The sequence below is a fragment of the Nomascus leucogenys genome, chromosome 9 (assembly GCF_006542625.1).
Source record: "Nomascus leucogenys isolate Asia chromosome 9, Asia_NLE_v1, whole genome shotgun sequence".
Lineage (NCBI taxonomy): Eukaryota > Metazoa > Chordata > Mammalia > Primates > Hylobatidae > Nomascus > Nomascus leucogenys.
The window spans coordinates 3,532,472-3,549,794 of record NC_044389.1 but is presented as its reverse complement, the minus strand read 5'-3'; the positions used below and the strand labels follow the sequence as shown (position 1 = coordinate 3,549,794).

At 39.7% G+C, this 17,323-nt stretch overlaps 1 protein-coding gene across 7 annotated transcripts in view; it reads right to left on the bottom strand.

Annotated features, from left to right (window-relative positions):
- DCLK1 (doublecortin like kinase 1) overlaps window positions 1-17,323 on the bottom strand; it is a 347,267-nt gene that overhangs the window by 11,893 nt on the left and 318,051 nt on the right. For 4 of the 7 annotated variants that reach the window (XM_030818531.1, XM_030818532.1, XM_030818528.1 and 1 more), the window contains one exon: window positions 12,587-12,700. In XM_030818531.1, coding sequence (XP_030674391.1) covers window positions 12,587-12,700 — 114 coding nt within the window. Of the gene's footprint in view, window positions 1-7,429; window positions 7,504-12,586; window positions 12,701-17,323 lie in introns of all 7 variants that reach the window. The other 3 variants (XM_030818533.1, XM_030818529.1, XM_012502056.2) reach the window with 1 other exon arrangement.

Sequence of the window (17,323 nt, the reverse complement as noted above, 5' to 3'; positions counted from 1 at the left end):
GTGGTAGCTGAAAATCTTAGCGAAATCCATCCCCATCATGTTGGTGCCTGCCGTAACACCAGGCATACATAAATAAAAGACAGCGCTTGCCTATTATCAGATTTGTTCCCATAAAGGATACGTCTACTGAATTTGGCCAGTGGCCTCTTCTGTCACAATGAAATGACAGTATCCTCTACATGTGCTCAGATAGTTTAAATCCTTTGTTCTGACATTAAATTGGGAAAATCAGTATAAAGACATATGAACTACCCATCTGGTATGTCTGTAACGTTAAAGGAAAAACATAGCATAGAGGAGGAAGGTCAGGAATAATCAAGAACATGAACTGAAGCATTAGCTTAGATTTTGCCAGTCTGAGGCACCCCACGTCTCTAATGCCTGTCTTGTCTGGTAGCTTAAGTTTAATCCCCTTGGAAGCAGCAGTAGGTGGAAGTCAGGAGAATTAGCTTTTTGTCCTAGTTCGGCTAATTATGTGACCTTGGACATGTTTTCTAACCACATCGAGCCCCAATTTCCAGGTCCATAGACTGAAGGGGGCTTACTGTGCATGATCCCTAGGGAAACTTTCACCTATGAAATTCTATGAACATGCTTAATATCACCATCAATCTACTTAATGGGTTCTGTTTTTCTCTTAGCAAACAATAGCCCTTACGGTCTATGAACCAAACATATTTCTGTTCTGCAATACTTGCAGGATTCACAAGAGATGTACTCATTTTCATTGTGAGGCAATGTTTTCTGTCATGGCAGTAATTATTGGATTTAAGTAACTGCATTTTTCAGAGGCAAACGTTGACTGCTTTTCCTTTTTTGCTTTTCTTAATTTATTGCTAGCCATCACATATAGTCTTCATTTCATTAATAAAAGAACATTATTGTGCATTTTGCCTTTTAGCCCATCCATTATTCATACTACCTAGGAGACTGAACTGGGGATGCAGCTGCTGGGACATTAATCTCAGGAACCCTTTCTTTTGCTTACCCTCACTCTGTGGGGACTACATTACGATTTGCTTGTCAGTTTGGAAATGTTTTGCTTGCTAGTAAAACTAAACTGACAAATCGATTGAAATATCCACCCTCCTCATTTTATTGGGCTTACTCTCATGCTTATTGCAGTTCTGTTTTGTTTTGCTTTCATATCCTTTTGAGGTCTTGCCAGAAATGAAACAGTATCTGAAGACATGGCATGGCTTTTCTTAAAGATGACCATTAAAATGGCAAAAGGAGGCCTTCTTGGGATGCAACTGAGTAGCCTCCCAAGCTGCTTACTTTCTTGGCATAACTATCTTAAATATTATTCCCCATTTTCCTGGGAGAGCTGACCTTATGCTTCTGCACTACTAATCTTCAACATAGGCTTCTCCTGCTGACCTGGTTCTTAATAGAGTCTTAAATTGGCCTAGCTCTGCAGTGGGTTTCTGATGGCCTCCCATCAGACAGTTAAAATTACAGCCAACTGGTGGTGGTTGAGCTCAGGACAAAATTTGTGTGCTTCCTCTGCCTGAAAGCCCCTGATTTTCTTATAGGAGCCCAACCTCAGCAGAATTGCCATGTTTGTTCTCCATCATATCAGTAAACTAAACAGCAACCAAAAGCACAGTCCGCCTTAAGAAAATCTATGAAAATTTCGTGCCTACAAAGCAAGTAAGTCAGGGGCAGTTCCTTTAATTGCAGAAACCATTTTAACCTTGCCAAAAAGCTTAGTCCTGGATTGCTAAAAGTGGGATGTTATTCTAGAGCATCTCATATGTGATCTGATTGCCCAAACTTTGATGTATCCCGAATTCTTCAAAAACATGTCTATCCTGAAAAAATCAGTGAAAAAATGGTCCCTTCTTTGGAGAGTTCAATCATTTATTTGTTAACTTAACAAATATTTATTGAAGGCCTCTTCTACTAGGCAGTGGAGATATAGTTTTTAACAAGCCCTAATCCTGTTCTTGTGGAATTTGCATTTGTACAGATGGTGCCTTTTAATTTAGACATATTTTCCCCCTACAAAGGATGTTGGAAAACTTTTCCGGAGAGGGCCAGATAGTTAATATTTTCAGTTGTGCAAGCCACATGGTTCTCTGACTCAACTACTCAACTCTGCTGCTGTAGGGCAAAGGCAGCCATAGACAGTTTGTAAATGAATGTGTGTGATTGTGTTCCAATAAAACTTTGTTTACAAAAAAAGGAAGTGGGCTAGATTTGGCCCATTGGCCATAGTTTGCCAATCCCTATCCTAGACGATCACATTTGAAACTTCATCAGAATTTTTGGCTATAGCTACTTCAGGTAAAACATAATGCCGCAAATGCTCAAAAGAAATATAACATATACATTACTGAGCAGTTTACCCTAATCAGAGCATTAAAACAGTTCATGATTCTACTTTAGTAACAAATGCCTCTCTCTGGAGAGAGATCAGTTTTCTCAGGAAAATCTGTGGAGTGGATGATTTGCTCTTGGAAGTGAGGGAAATAGAAAGCAATTTGTTTTTTTTTTAGTTTCTTCTTTGGGCTGGGGTGTGTGAAAGCACTTTTGCACAAGCAGCTAATTTAATCCTCGCCACAAATTTGGAAGGTGGGTAACACTCTTCTCCTTTTCGTAGGTGTGGAAATTGAAAATCAGACAGAGAATGTAACTCGCCCAAGGTCACTCTGCAGGAAATGGGGTGGACTAGATCCAAACCCAGGGCTTCTTGACTCCAAAGCCACACTCTCTCTCCCAGTACACTGGGCTGCCAATCTTTAATTAAGTTAATTGAATCTCAATCTCCATGACTTTTTTTTGAGATGGAGTTTCACTTTTGCTGCCCAGGCTGGAGTGCAGTGGTGTGATCTCGGCTCATTGCATCTCCGCCTCCCGGGCCCAAATGATTCTCCTGCCTCAGCCTCCTGAGTTGCTGAGATTACAGGCGCCCACCACCATGCCCAGCTAATTTTTTGTATTTTTAGTAGAGACGGGGTTTCACCATGTTGGCCAGGCTAGTCTTGAACTCCTGACCTTAGGTGATCCACCCAACTCGGCCTCCCAAAGTGTTGGGATTACAGGTGTGAGCCACTGTGCCCAGCCTCCAAGACTGTTTAATTTCTAAAAGTGCCATGTGTCTGACATATATTTGAGAATTGTTTATTTCAGCCTATGAATACTTACACCCTTTCTTAATAAAAGGTGTGTCGATACTTATAATTAAGTTCTTTATGTATGATTTCCTGTGCAGTTATACCTCATAAAGCCTCTATCCTCTCAATGAACCTCACTAAGGAGCATTCACAAAGTATGGCAGGAATGAATATGTAGAAAAGAGCATAGATGTTTACTTGTAAGTCAAAATGAGGGAAAGAGATTCTGAGGCAAGGGCAGAATAAATATGATACTACATAATTTTCAGTCAATCTAGAATCATCAGGAATCTTAGGAAAATGTTAAAAATCTCTCTTCACTTTACACTCAATGATTAAGACTTGGAATGTCATGACATTTTCTCATTTTTAATACTAAGTAAGCTAAATTTTAAAAAGACTTATATGTCATTGGAATCCTCTCTTAAGGGGCCCCTGAAAACAAAACAAAAGAAAATAAAACCTCAGTGAGCAACCCGTTTGAGTTGGGAAATGTAACGCAGATGTTTCGCCATTCCCATGTTCTTTCCAATGACCCTTGGTGACCTTCACGCCGCAACAGGCATAGGTATCACTCATCTTTTGAGCCTATGGCCTAATAGCTCATGCTTGGGTATCAAGGTACAACTGCAAGACCAATCCTCACTACTTTCCTAAGACTTCTCTCTAATCACAGTTTGAGTGGTTTTGAAGTTTAAATCTATGACTTTTCGATGTGTTAAACTGAATCCCCCAAACTCTGTGTTACAGAGGGAGACTCTGTAGTGGGTGAAACATCTGCCCTGGCTGCCAACCACGCTCTGGCTGTCCGCGGGGATGGCGTTCTCACTCTGCAGAGCAAGGCCAGGTCAACTGGCCACCGAGCAACCTGCAGTGCATTGCAACTTGCTGTGTACATTTGGCTGCTTCGGGCCGAGGCCGGCCCTACATCCCTCCTCACACCACACGGAGGTTCCTCCCTGGCTTCCAGGGGAACAGTTTTCTTCAACCTGCGTGGAGCAAGGTGCATTTAACTGACCCCATTCCTTTTAACAACCGAGCATGACAGCTTTTAATAGCCTTGCAAAGACGGTGCGCGGCCGCCACCGCTCTGCCTCATTACTCACTGTTTCGGGACGGTGCTCGAATCCAATATGCACATTTTAGTCACGTCTTGCCTGAGAACTCAACCACCCTTTTGTCCTAGCTCACCTCCCCATTTTATCTTATTTCTCATGTTTCGCTTATGTCTCGTTTTGATATTTGTTTTATTTAATTGGGTTACCCGGTTCTGGCTGTTGCCCTGTTCTGTGTGCTGAAGGTGCAGGATTCTTCTCCCTGTGTTATAGGGCATAGCACTTGCCATGGTGACAGCTTCACTTGGGAAGGTAGAAATGTGTGTGACCACGTCCCCTTTGAATAAGGACGCATTTCCAGGAGGGAGAAAATGTAACGGGATGCAAATGTTCTCCAGTGGCTTGCAGCAGGGGGAAATGGTGGCTTCTTAGGTCAGGAGAGTGTGGAATAGCCCAGTGAGCTCATTCCTGGGGCAGCGTCCTCCCTGGACTCTGGGTGACAGGAGCAAAGTCTCCTGGATGCATGGGTCAAGTGAAGGATGCTGCTCCCTTGGAAGCAGCTCTCTGGTGTGAGGCTGGAGAATGGAGAGAAAGGGGAAAACAAATCCCCACTATTTGTCTATAATCACCCAAAAGCCAGTTAAGAGGGACAGACCAATTCTGGGCACCCTGATGAGATGGTTTTCCCAGCCTGTGCCCTCATGTGATCTGCTTTACAAAAAGCAAGCGTGACTCCCAAGTGTTCGGCTTACAGCAGTAAAAACAGCCATGAGCGCTTTAAACACAACAATTGGGAGCAGGGATGCTCGCCTGTAATGGTTGTTTATGTTAGAAAGTTGGCTGCCACCATGGTTAGACAAATGCTCCCACTTCTGCGGAGATAAAAGGCAAGCACTTGCAATCAGTAAGGAGAGCGTGTATGTTCTGGGGCTAAATGGCATTATAAAACTCCCTAATTAAGCATATATGCCGATGAGTTTTTAACATCATTTCTCCAATTTAGCTTTACATACTGGGTGCGCTGTTCAGTACAGCACTAACTATAAACATTGTTGTTACTGCCCCAGCTGGAAAACAGAGCAGTTTATGTGTGCAAGAAAAAAGAGATTATTTCCCATCTGCTCCTGCCCATTATTCAGGGATGTGTCATTTTGTCTGCTGATGGGAACCATCACTAAGATTTTAGTTAAATGGCCTTTTTATAGTTGGCTATGTTTATTAATTATTGTGTTTTCTTGGGGTTTAGTTCCCATCCTTAATCCTACAAATTTAGTAATTTAATTTTCCAGAGGTTTTTGAAATTAGATGACTTTATATGTGTAATTTTTATAATACAAATATGCACAACTATAATTAGACATACTTGATGCCTATTTTTAATTGTATATTAACTTTACACATAGATATCTGGTTAATATTCCTGACATTAGGAGACATATAATTTAAAAAGGATGGAGCATGGTGTGATTCGATTTATATAAAGTACAAAACCAGCCAAAGCTAATTAATGTGGCTAGACTCTAGGGTCAGTGTTTACCCTTGAGGTGAAATGACCCTTCCTGGAAGGGAGCCCCTGGGGTGCTAGGAATGTTCTGTGCCTGATCTGGGTGTTGCCTACAGGGGCATGCTCAGTTTTTGAAAATTTATAGAGATGTGCATTCCTGACAGGTGCACTCTTCTGGAAGTATATATTCTTTCAGGCAAAAGTCAAAGATGGATGAATCCTCTTCTGTGTTACAAAGTCAAAAGAGAAGGGTCTGCACAAAGGCACGTTATGACTAACTCACCCTCTTCCCTCCAAAATAAAGTAAAAAATTAAGTTCTTTCTACATCTATAAGGCCAATTATGTAGGTAAATTAAATAAATGAATGTGCAACTCCTACGTGCATTATAAATGGAGAAGACACAAATCGCCTTCTATGTCAAAATGACCTTAGAAAATTTTATTGAGCTTCGGGTGTTTTCTTGCTTTAAACAGATTTGGAAATGATCATGATTTTAGTATATCTGAATCATTTGTCAAGGTAGGCCCCTTTCTGCTTTCTTATGTACTATGTTTTGAGTGTCTGATTATAGAAGAATAACCAGGAGTAACAATTGGGGCTAAAATCATATATATATATATTAAAAATATATATATACACACATATAGATTATGTATAATATATATACTTTATATATGCATATATACACACATACATATATATTTTAATTTTTTGTAAAACTTTGCAGTCTAACCATGAAACAACATCAGGCAGCTACTGTCTTACTACAGATAGGCTCCATAGTTTGGAGAAAACAAATGCCAAAACCAGTGGAATTTTTTTTTTTTTTATCAAACACTAAGTCGTGGAGTGTTACCTGGAGATCATTTCAGAAACATTAAGGTGGAGAAAACAAGCTCCCTAGAATTTCTCAGAGTTCATTTCTCAAACCATCAAAAACCATCCTGCTTGTGGATAACTTAAAGAGACACAAACAATGCCCCTTAAAGGAAATGCCAGGGCAGTTGACTGGAATAGAAAACGACTGGATAGAATTCTTAACCCAGTTTTAAAAAAATCGATACCTCCCATAATCCCTTTTGCTTGAGCAGATAAGCCGGCTAAATAATCTGACAGTTACAAAATATTGAAAAATAAATTCATGCAATAGCTAATACATAGAGGGATTTCCAGGGGGAAGAGGGAACAATAAAACAAAAACAAAACAAAAAGGTGGAGAATTTGAAAACACAAGCTTACCAACACACACAATGCATTCTATAGCCCATTGTACTTTGAGGTGCTTCTACTACTAAGGTGTAAATGCATTGTTATCCATCTAATCAGGTCAAGGTTGGGCTTGATGACTTTAAAATGACAGTATATACTTCTATAGAACACACACTAGCGTGCTATTGTTCTTCCATTTGTTAAGGGACAGAAGAGCACTGGAAATCATTGTTTTAATTAGCAACATCAGGAAAATGCTTTGGCATTAGCACTAAATATACTGTCCTTTTAACCATAAGGAAAATTGATACTGAGCATGTGCAATGGAAAGAAAGCTGGCAAATGTCAGTGTGAATAATGGGTGAAAAAAAGGAATGAGGGGGTGTGGCATCTCAATCAAGATTAAAATGAAACTGATAAAGCAGCATATGGACTGGATAACAAATCAAAAGCATGTTTATCCACCGAAGGAACTGGTTAATGGAGACTGCCAGCACGTTGCCATGGAAACACTGACTGTTGAGCTGCACCATCTCATACCTTATCCAATACATTCCTGGTTGCTGGTAGTAGTCCAAAGACCCTGATCTCTTGATGGTAAACCCGTGGTCCAGCTGAGCAGAGAGAAATGGGGCAACTCAGTGGATCAACATTGTGCTAAAGAATTAAGACTCCAGACCAAGCTGTTCTTCATTGATTCTATATGTATATATAGTTACGATGCCTCTTCTGCAGGGTAACTAGCTAATATCCTAAGTCTGCACACTGAAAACAAAAAGGCAGGAAATGACACCTCATGACTATTTTGGAGGCCAATTTGCTCAAATAGATCTAGTTCTTCAACTAAGTTTTTGAATGACCATTTTAATCATGTCCTCTCAATTTCAAAAGATATAAACACCTCTTCATATGCCATAGACTAGAAAATGCTTCACAATTCAATAAAGTACTGAAATGAGCATTAGCCACTTAAGAGAAAGCAGATTGGACCCCATAGAGTATTAGCGCATAAGACTTAAATCTGAGGGCTTCATAACTATGAAATGAAAGAGGAAAAGAATCAGGTTTTGAAACCTCATCAATTACAGCAATTTAAATTTCGGAGTTAATCTTCAAAAGAGCTACTCTTAAAGGTGAATCTTTTCCTTTTTATAAAAGGTATATGATCTAATTAAAGGTGAATCTTAATTACATTTCTAAACTAAGAAGATAGAGTATAAAACAGTCAATAAATTTTCTCTATCAAAATATGGAAAGTGAAATAAAACAAAAAATAGTTTTCACTGTATATTAAAAATGCGTATGAACAGTTAAGTGCTTATGATTAACACAAAGTACGATAAATAGAAGACAGGAGAAGTTCTCAAAGTTGTTCTTCCTGGAATAAGATGTTAGCTTTTGGCTACCTGGGAATAAAAGATTCAATTCCCCAAACCTGAAGAACACTAATCATGCTGTGTGCCCGCTTCCCCATTCTGCCCACGAGAGGCTGCGACTTGGACACCTTTCTTCAGAGGGGCTTATGTGCTCTTTCAAGTGCGTTACTGGTGTGATGCTGATGACAGTTTCTACTTCTAAATTCACAAAGGCATTTCAAAAACATGCCAGGGCACCAGGCATTTAAACTAAAAACTGCTTGGAGGATTTGGTGTTCTGATTATAAACTAGGCTATCCAAGTGTTCATAAAATGTAATGTGAAGTTTTAATCTTTTTAAAAATGTGTGTTTCGTTTTATTGAGAAAAAAATCGAAGTATACTTGCTCTCAGGAAGATGAAGGTGTATGCCTGGCCACAAAGACAGCTACTTAGTAATTAGCTTTCTATTGCCATCTACAGGCAAAGTGTCATATAACAGGTCTCATTTTAGAACTAAGCTTCCCAGTGTCACAATTATATGTACGCTGATTAGTATGGATTTGTTCAATTAGACTGAAATGCTCTATTTGCATGAGCAAAATGCAAAAGAAGAACTTTAAAGCATTAGGAAAATTATTGGTTAAAATAATAAACAGTGTTAAATGAGGAAAAATAAATTGGAACTGACATCTTAGTCATCGGTTCTTCATCAAGCTGAGCAAATCTAATAATGCCTCTCTCTCTTCCCTCAGCTCTCAAAAAGTTCACTGTTAAAATGTCATCTCTAATTCATTTTATGTCTATAAATTGCATTTTAATAACCTTTTGTTTCCCTTTCTCTCTCTCTCTTTTTTTTAAATCCCCCAACTACTGAGAAAGGCAGCAGAGGGACAATGGCGTCTCTGAGAGGCACAGAATCACAGAATGCTGCAGTTCTAAGGAATGCAATGGCTTCCACCTAATACCATGGCTTGACCTAATTCAGAGCACCTTTCCTCCTTCAGGAGGGTGTGTGATCCCTGTGAACCTCCAGCTGGTAATTACTGTCCTAGCCAACTCGAGGCCCTCTTGCAACCTTAATATAAAGTTATCATTTGTCCTTTCTTTGGTCTTAATAATGTAGGGAGTGTGAAGCCGAAGAAAAAAATGACAACATGAACAAAAAACACTACAGTTCAGAACATGAGTACATGTTAAGCTATGTTCATATCATAAATTACACCTGTGAGAGAGGCTGCCGGTTATGACAGTATGCTTTTTTCTTTTTTCTTTTGTCATTCTAAGAAAGAAAAAGTGTCACAGATTCTCTTATGAGCATTGGTGATCTCCAGCAGGTAGTTAGGTTTCTAACTAAGGAGTGAGAAGTACTAGTTAAAAATTAGTTATTTAATTGTTGATTCCCCAACCGCCACCCAACCACAAACTAACACTACATCCTAAATAATAATTTTTTAAAAATTCTAAAGGGTGTATGTCATTCTAAAAAATTAGTCCCATGGTAAAGGCGGTTTAAAATACATTATTTTATAGCCTCTGGGGACAGTGTATATACCCCGGAAAATGCTGTTTGAATGAAATTTATGCTGAAATCAGTTTTTGTAAATCTATCAAATAGAAGTCATCACTGTATTATGTCAATTCCTGAACTTTTAATAATGTGAGCAAATTAATCATTATATTAAATTATTGAATTATCAAATAGTCTTTATAGAATATGCCATTTATAAAAAATTTTTCTTCTACCTCCCACTTATTTTGCTTCATAGCAGAATAATCTTTCTTGGCAGTCATACTTTGGAATATTATTTAATGCCAGGGTTTCTTTTTCTTGTGATAGTCCCCTGATAGTCAGCCTTTGCATTTTAAGAATGAAAAAATGGTTATGCAATATAATTGGATGTATCCAGTGCTATTCTGAAAGTAACACAATGAAGGTGGCCAAAATAGCCAGTTTCTAATTCCCAGCCCTACACTGTGGCTAATGACCTTGGCCGGGTTCTTCTAGAAGGTAGAGATATTTATGAGGGAAAAGCATTCTGGGGAAGGTACCTAAATGTACATAGTATGGTAGACCAGTTTCTCTTAAAACAATCTCTGAAATCTACATTGATATTCTCTTTTATGCTTGAAATATTAATGCTGATAGTTAACATATGAATTGTGCTATAGATCTGACAAGCATTTTTTAAGATATAGTTTTCTGAAACCAGCCAATAATTTTGAATCTGAATTAAGTTGATAATTATTTAAAAAGAAAAATAACCTCTGCAGCGGTAAAGATTAAACAAGCATGCAACCAATGCATAACTCAGCATTACACAGCCCACTTTACAATTTGTAAGTATATTACCAGTTTGTGCAGTTTCCATGGAAACCGTGTTAGTGATGAATTGAGAAACTTGCATTCAAAATTGCATTCAAAGTGGTCCAATCATGACATTTAGGAAAAAAAAATAGTGGATCTTTGATCTTCAAATACTAATGAGTGTTTTGAGATCCACCTAGATGAGGTTTTAATGAATTCATACGGATAACGCTTCAGAATTTATCCAACTTTGATTAAAATAGGATTTCCCCTCAAATATGTGTTGTTTGTCAATTGGAAAATTGCCCTGACGTTCCTGCCCTTAGTCATTGTAAGATTCCTAGAATACTGTGAACAAACCAATATTGAGCAACCAAGGCAAACTTAACCAAAGACTGATTAAAATAAAAGACCAGGAAAAAAAAAGAAAACAAAAGCAAAATGACAGAGGTGGAAAAGGCACTCTCTCTAGCAGCTGTAAGCCCTTAGCAGGAGAAAAACAGTCCCTTTCATGGACAAGCGTGCTGGCAGTCCATTCCAAAAGAAAACTGTGGAATCAAATGTTTGGAATAGACATATATCTTGAACGAACAATGGAAACAGAGTATAGAATGTCTGGTTTAGTAGAGAATCACTATGAGATTGTTGCTTTCAAAACTTACTGACTGAGTATCAGCTCAGAACAAAGAACACTGACCATCTATGGAAGATGTAGAGGCTAATTTACTTCTACATTGAATTTTCTTAGAATGAATTAAAGATAGAGGGCAAGAACAACTTGAAATTTTAAAACTTCAGCGGCACTGAGGAACATCTGGAAGAGTAGGCATTCCCTTTCACTTTACACATGTGCCAGTTGCTCACACGCATGTAAATCACTGTTGAAAGGGTTCAATCGAGAAACATGAAATGCAAACAGTATGAGGGTATGTACGCATGCATTCGTACCATTTGCAAATTCTGGAACCTCATATCAAGTATTTAGTAACCAAGATCTGGGATTGGTGGTATCAAACAGATCACTTGTTTAATCTTCAGTTTTTTTTAGAGCTCTCGCGCAACCAAAAAAGAAAAAAAAGAAAGAAACTAAAAACACCCAGAGAAGTGGTTAAATATTCAGTACTGCTCATGAGTGAGAGGTGCTGTTTCATAGCATAAATACTTTTGAAAAAGTCCACATCCTAGTGTCTTAAATTCTTTGTTTGGAGAAGAAAAACAGCTCAAGTGATTTTCAGATTGAATATGCTATTAAAATTTACATACTCTGAAAAAAAGAGGAAATTATTAAAAACTCAAGTAATTGGAACTTGAATATATTTACTCTAGAATATGACACCAGGAAGTATGAGGTTTCATTATTCCTCGGCCCAATTTAATCTTTGCCTAGAGCTGCGATCAAATTGCATGTAGTGTATGTCTGCATGTATAGAACAGAAAAGAAAGGCCTTGTGCAGCCGCATCAGTAAAATAGTAAATGTTAAAAGACTTTCAGCTTTAAGAACAGAAATTTCTAAGGAGCAAGACATCGTGACTTCGTTGGGTGTTCACAGTAATTCAATTTCACTGAAAATCTCACTGCGTAGCTTTCTGCTATGCTTTGACTTTAATTTAGGTCTAGTATCAAGATCTATAGTGTTCCAAGCTCTCCCTGCAATGTCGTCTCTCTCAGCTTGCCTTTCCTTTCTAGGTCGTAGCAAAAGGACACTATGAACTCTTTTTCTTAGAGCCAAGAAGTTTGCATTGGCACAGAGTCCAGCATGGGGGAGGTTTTCGGTTTTAAATAAATAAATCATAAAATTAATATATACTGCGAGACACCCTGGAGGTGCTGGATAATGATGTGACGCCCAGGGAAGTGATCTGCAGAAACACATAATATATATAAGTCCCATACCTCCTCTAGTGCATTAAGTGGCTGAGCTGTCTAAAGAAATGACCCATTCTGCTGTCTCTGACTGGAGAATCTCCTGAGTAATGCCTGTCTCTTAGGTGGGTTGCTTTAAAAAAGTTATAGGTGGATATTTCAGATGCTTACTGCTATGACAGAAACTCCAGCTGCTGTGCTATTCGGCTTGGGGCCTGTGTTGAAATGCTTCTTTATCTTTCCAGCTACTGACAGCTGATGTTCATTTTCTGGGAGGCCATCATCCTGGAGAAAAAGAAATAAAGAGAAGAGAAAAAGAAAGAAAATGAGATAAATGAAAAATGAAAGCCAAATCTTCTAGTCACAGGCAGTGATCTTAGAATTCATAAGATGTCAGAAATAAACCAACCAATGTCTACTCGATTGTTGGAAGTACTGCTCCAAGGTCTCATCCATTTCCACATCTGCTCTACAATTAATTTGCTTTGTGTCATCTGACCCTCAGAGATTTGTCTCTAAATTAAAAAAAAAATTATTTCTGTTTTTGGTTTCTAATAAAATCTATTCCAGCCACGGCTCTAGGAACATGTCAGAGAGCAAGTTAATCTAGATGACCAGAAAAAAAAATTCAGTGTGAACATCTTACTTTTAATTTTTTTTTTTCCTCTTAACCCATCATTTAGACCCAAAGCCAAGGGTCTTGGATGGCAAGCTTGGGCTTCTGCATGGCCCATAAATAAACTCGGGCTGTTCCACAGTTACTCATTTGGCCATTCTAAAATTTCAGGCAGCCTTCCAGGCAGAAAGATCTTCTTTAAATTTTAAGTCTTTCTTGCTGCCTTCAAATCATCTGTTATTATGACGTAGTTTATATTGGAGCTTATTTTAACCAAGGTCTCTATTCTCTGCTGGAGCCATTTATGACTGAGGCTGGATACATGGTTCTCTTGTACTAAATACTGTTAGAATCACAATAACCAGGGCCATAAGTATGTGCCACCACTTACTAGAGTTCATGATGAAAAGGCTGCAGGATCCTTCAAGGCAGAGACTGTGTTTTGCTCACTATAGAATCTCCAGGTCTTAGCATAGGGCATTGGCACATAGTAGATGCTCAATTGTGGAATAAATGAATGAACAATACAGTGTTTGTAACTCACTGCTGAAAAGAAACTCCTGGCAATCACTTCGATGCCATTCATTATTTTTCTTTTCTTCTTCCTCTCCATCATTTTGCAGGTAATTTCTTGGTTCCACCCAGGAAAATAAGTCTGCTGCTTCTCAAGCATAATGTGCTGGCTCCTTTTGCACGAGCTGGTCCCTCCACATGCCATTTGCTTTTTCTTTCAGCATTTGGGCATTCACTTATTCAATGGACATTAACTGCATGCCTACATGGACCAGGCACTACAGTAGTTCGGGGAGAAATGATGGCGAGCAAAGACAGGCATGAGCCCTGCTCTCCTAGACCCCCTGCTCCATTTCTTTTCTTCATAACTTGGGTCTAACTGGCCTGTTCCAAGGCATTTATCCCCGAGTTCAGCACAATCCATTCTAATGGCTTTACTGGAAACCCCCAGTGCTTTTTCATTATATCAATTTGCACTATTTCTATTTTTCGGTGTTAGAAACAAGGCGAAATTCCAGTAGAGTGGGGATGCTACTTGGGGAGGGACGAGTAGCAGGGCCACATGAAGTGCCAACCTTGTCAAGGGCTAAGTTAGGAACAGCAGAGTGTGGGAGGAAGATGGGATCTCTGTCCAGCAGAACCTTGCAGGCTAATTGGGAGACAAAACATGCACACACTACGTAAAATCGTGAAACAGGCCAACAAGATAAAAAGGGGCTGTTACAAGGCTGCATGGCTGGATGGCTCAGCTAGATTCACCAAAGAAGTTCAGAGGAGAAAGGGCATATTTTCTGGTGTGAACAGTTACAGCCGACTTCATGAGAGATATGGGACTTGACCTGGCCCTTAATGATGGAGAGTGTGTTGACAGGCAGAGAGGAGGTACGGTGATATTCGGTGTGCAGTGTGTGCAAGTGGGAAGCCACAAAGTCATGTCTGCCAAACAAGAAGTCGAACAGTTTGTCTCTAGTTAAGAGTTTATGTGCCATGGTAATGGCAGAGAAAGCTGAAAAGACAGGAGAAGATTGGCCGTAAATGAATACCCAAAAGATCCCAGAATTGAAGCCTTCATCTCCATTAGGAATACAGCTTTTCAATAAGAGGACTGTAAGTTTAACAAATGTGAAGGACTACCTTCCCTTTACCAAGGTATTTTTATAGTACATTATCCAGCTCTTGGTTCACTCTACAAGTGAAAGAGAAATCAGACGATAATTACAAAGAATTAGGATTATGCGTCCAGAGTTCTAAACACAAGGGTGAATTGAATGGTGTATGTAAAAAATGTTTTTATTAATATGGTGAATGAGGCCAAATGCGGTGGCTCACATCTGTAATCCCAGCACTTTGGGAGGCTGAGATCACTTGAGGTCGGGAGTTCGAGACCAGCCTGACCAACACGGAGAAACCCCGACTCTACTAAAAATGCAAAATTAGCTGGGCGTGGTGGCGCATGCCTGTAGTCCCAGCTCCAGCTACTCAGGAGGCTGAGACGGGAGAATAGCTTGAGCCCAGAGGCGGAGTTTGCAGTGAGCCAAGACTGCGCCATTGCACTCCAGCCTGGGCAATAAAAGCGAAACTCCGTCTCAAATAAAAACAAACAAACAAACACAACCAACAACGACTGGTGAATGAAACAAAAGGCCCCTGGAATTTAAGTTGGACAATAGCGTTTGGGATCTAAGTTAGAATTTTTGAGAGTTTTTCAACATTTGACAAGGGATAAAATGATACTGAAAGTCTTCTGAATATTAGTATCATGCCTTGGCAGAGTGTTGGGTTCTGCCAGAATAAAAGGGGCCACCTTGGGTACCCTACTGGCCTCACCCCCAAGATTACACATGCACTTCTTACCATCTCTTTGTAGAGTTCCAGGCTATCTCGGGCAAAGTGATCAAATGAGCTTTCAATGATGAGATACTTCGAAAAACATGACTGTGGAGAAGGTTGAGGAAAGGTTTTTCTTTTTAGGATGAAAGAAACTTGAGCATATTTGTGGTCTTAGGATAAGAAGCTAGTGAAAAGGGAGAGTTGAAAGATAGGAGAAAGGGCAGGGTAGGGACAGAGGGTAGAATTGAAGTGGTTTGCCTTGGGGAGGTATAGGTTTACCTCCTTCTCTGAGGCAAAGATGAAACAAAGAGAGAACCAGCAGAGGTGCGGGGGAGGGAAGTTAGAAGAGCACGGCAGTGCGAGGAAGGTGACACAAGTGTTAACTGCTGTTTACACGTATGATCTCTTTCCTCCTCAAACTTCCGTCCATTTATTAGTCCCATTTTGAACATGGGCAAAATGAGGCTCAGCAAGGTTAAATCATTTGCTCAACGTCACACAGCTAGAAAGTGGTTGAGTCAGCATAGAACCAGGCTTGAAACTCTGTTCTTTTTCCCACACCGGGTTGCATCAATTGAGGATGCTCACTAGCATGGCATCAGCTACAAAAGGGCTGCTTAACTGCTAAATGGAAATACTCAGTGAATCCATGATGAAAGTGGCACAGTGGTGAGGGGGAAGGAGAATTGAATTAGGGGCCGAACAAACCAGATAATATTTGGACACGACTTAATGGAGCCTGGGAATCATCTGGTGGTCAATAAAAGAGACGCTGAGCATTTCAGGGACCCAGTGGAACACAGTTAGAAATTCTCTGTCAAGTGGAGACTGGGTGTCCACTAATCTGGGATGTGTCAACGTGACCTATTAGGGCCAGAACTCTAGGATCCTATGTGCAGCAAGCAGTGCAGCAAGGCCTGGCTGACACTGGGCAGAATAAAGTTGCATGGAGCCAACAGGGTTGCCCTATGATCGGCACAGGCTGTGTTTACCAGCCTAGGTATAAATATGGGGAAAGATAGCTGGGTTTCCATAAGAGCAGCCCCTACTTAACTTACTGAGAAAGATTCAGCTCTTGCTGAATAACCCCACCTTCTTTTCACTCCCCACCATTGGCATCTTTTCAGAAACTTGCCTTCACCTGGCTTTCCCCCCACTGCCAGTTCTTGAGCTAGGAGTTTGCTCTCTAGCCACCTCACAATGGATTTCCTTATCATTTCCCAGCCCTGTCCTGGTCCTAATCTCCTATCAAGGTTCCTAGCAACTCTTTCAGATACTGGGGCCTGGAGGTGAAGGCCTCCAGCTTTAAATTCCAGTGAAGGTTTGAGCTTCCCCTGGGTTATTAGTTCACATTGAAGCAATGCAAGTAGCGAAACAACTCTCACAAGTTGTCAGAGAGGCTTTTGACTCCATAAATCTTAAAACGTTCCAGGATTTTTTTCCAATGAAATAAGGTGTCTCAGCTGGAGTGGGTAAAACACATACATGTACACACACACACACACACACACACACCCCATGACAGTGAAAAAGTCTGCAGTGTTTTTATATAAATTTTGAAGGTTTTCAGCATAATTGGATAAAAAGGCTTAAACAATTGGCTTTGCAGGGATCAAATCTGTACCTGCGCCATACAGATGGATGATAGAGATTTAGCTAACTTACTGTCATGCATCAATAAAATAAATAGGGACGTTAAAAACATACATTTATATATATACATCTTTATCACCATTATTCAGAATAGATTATGTGCCAAAAATGTGCTATGAATTTTCTAAACGTGACAAATCTGGCAGTATTTTACAAATAGTTATGGTATTATTACCATACATTCTGGTCTGGTGGTGGTTTCTGAAGTTCGACGCAGGCTGGTTGTAGTTTGAGGTTAGTAGTTTTTGATTTAGAAATTCCCATCCACCACTTGGCAGAGCATTGCAACTGACACG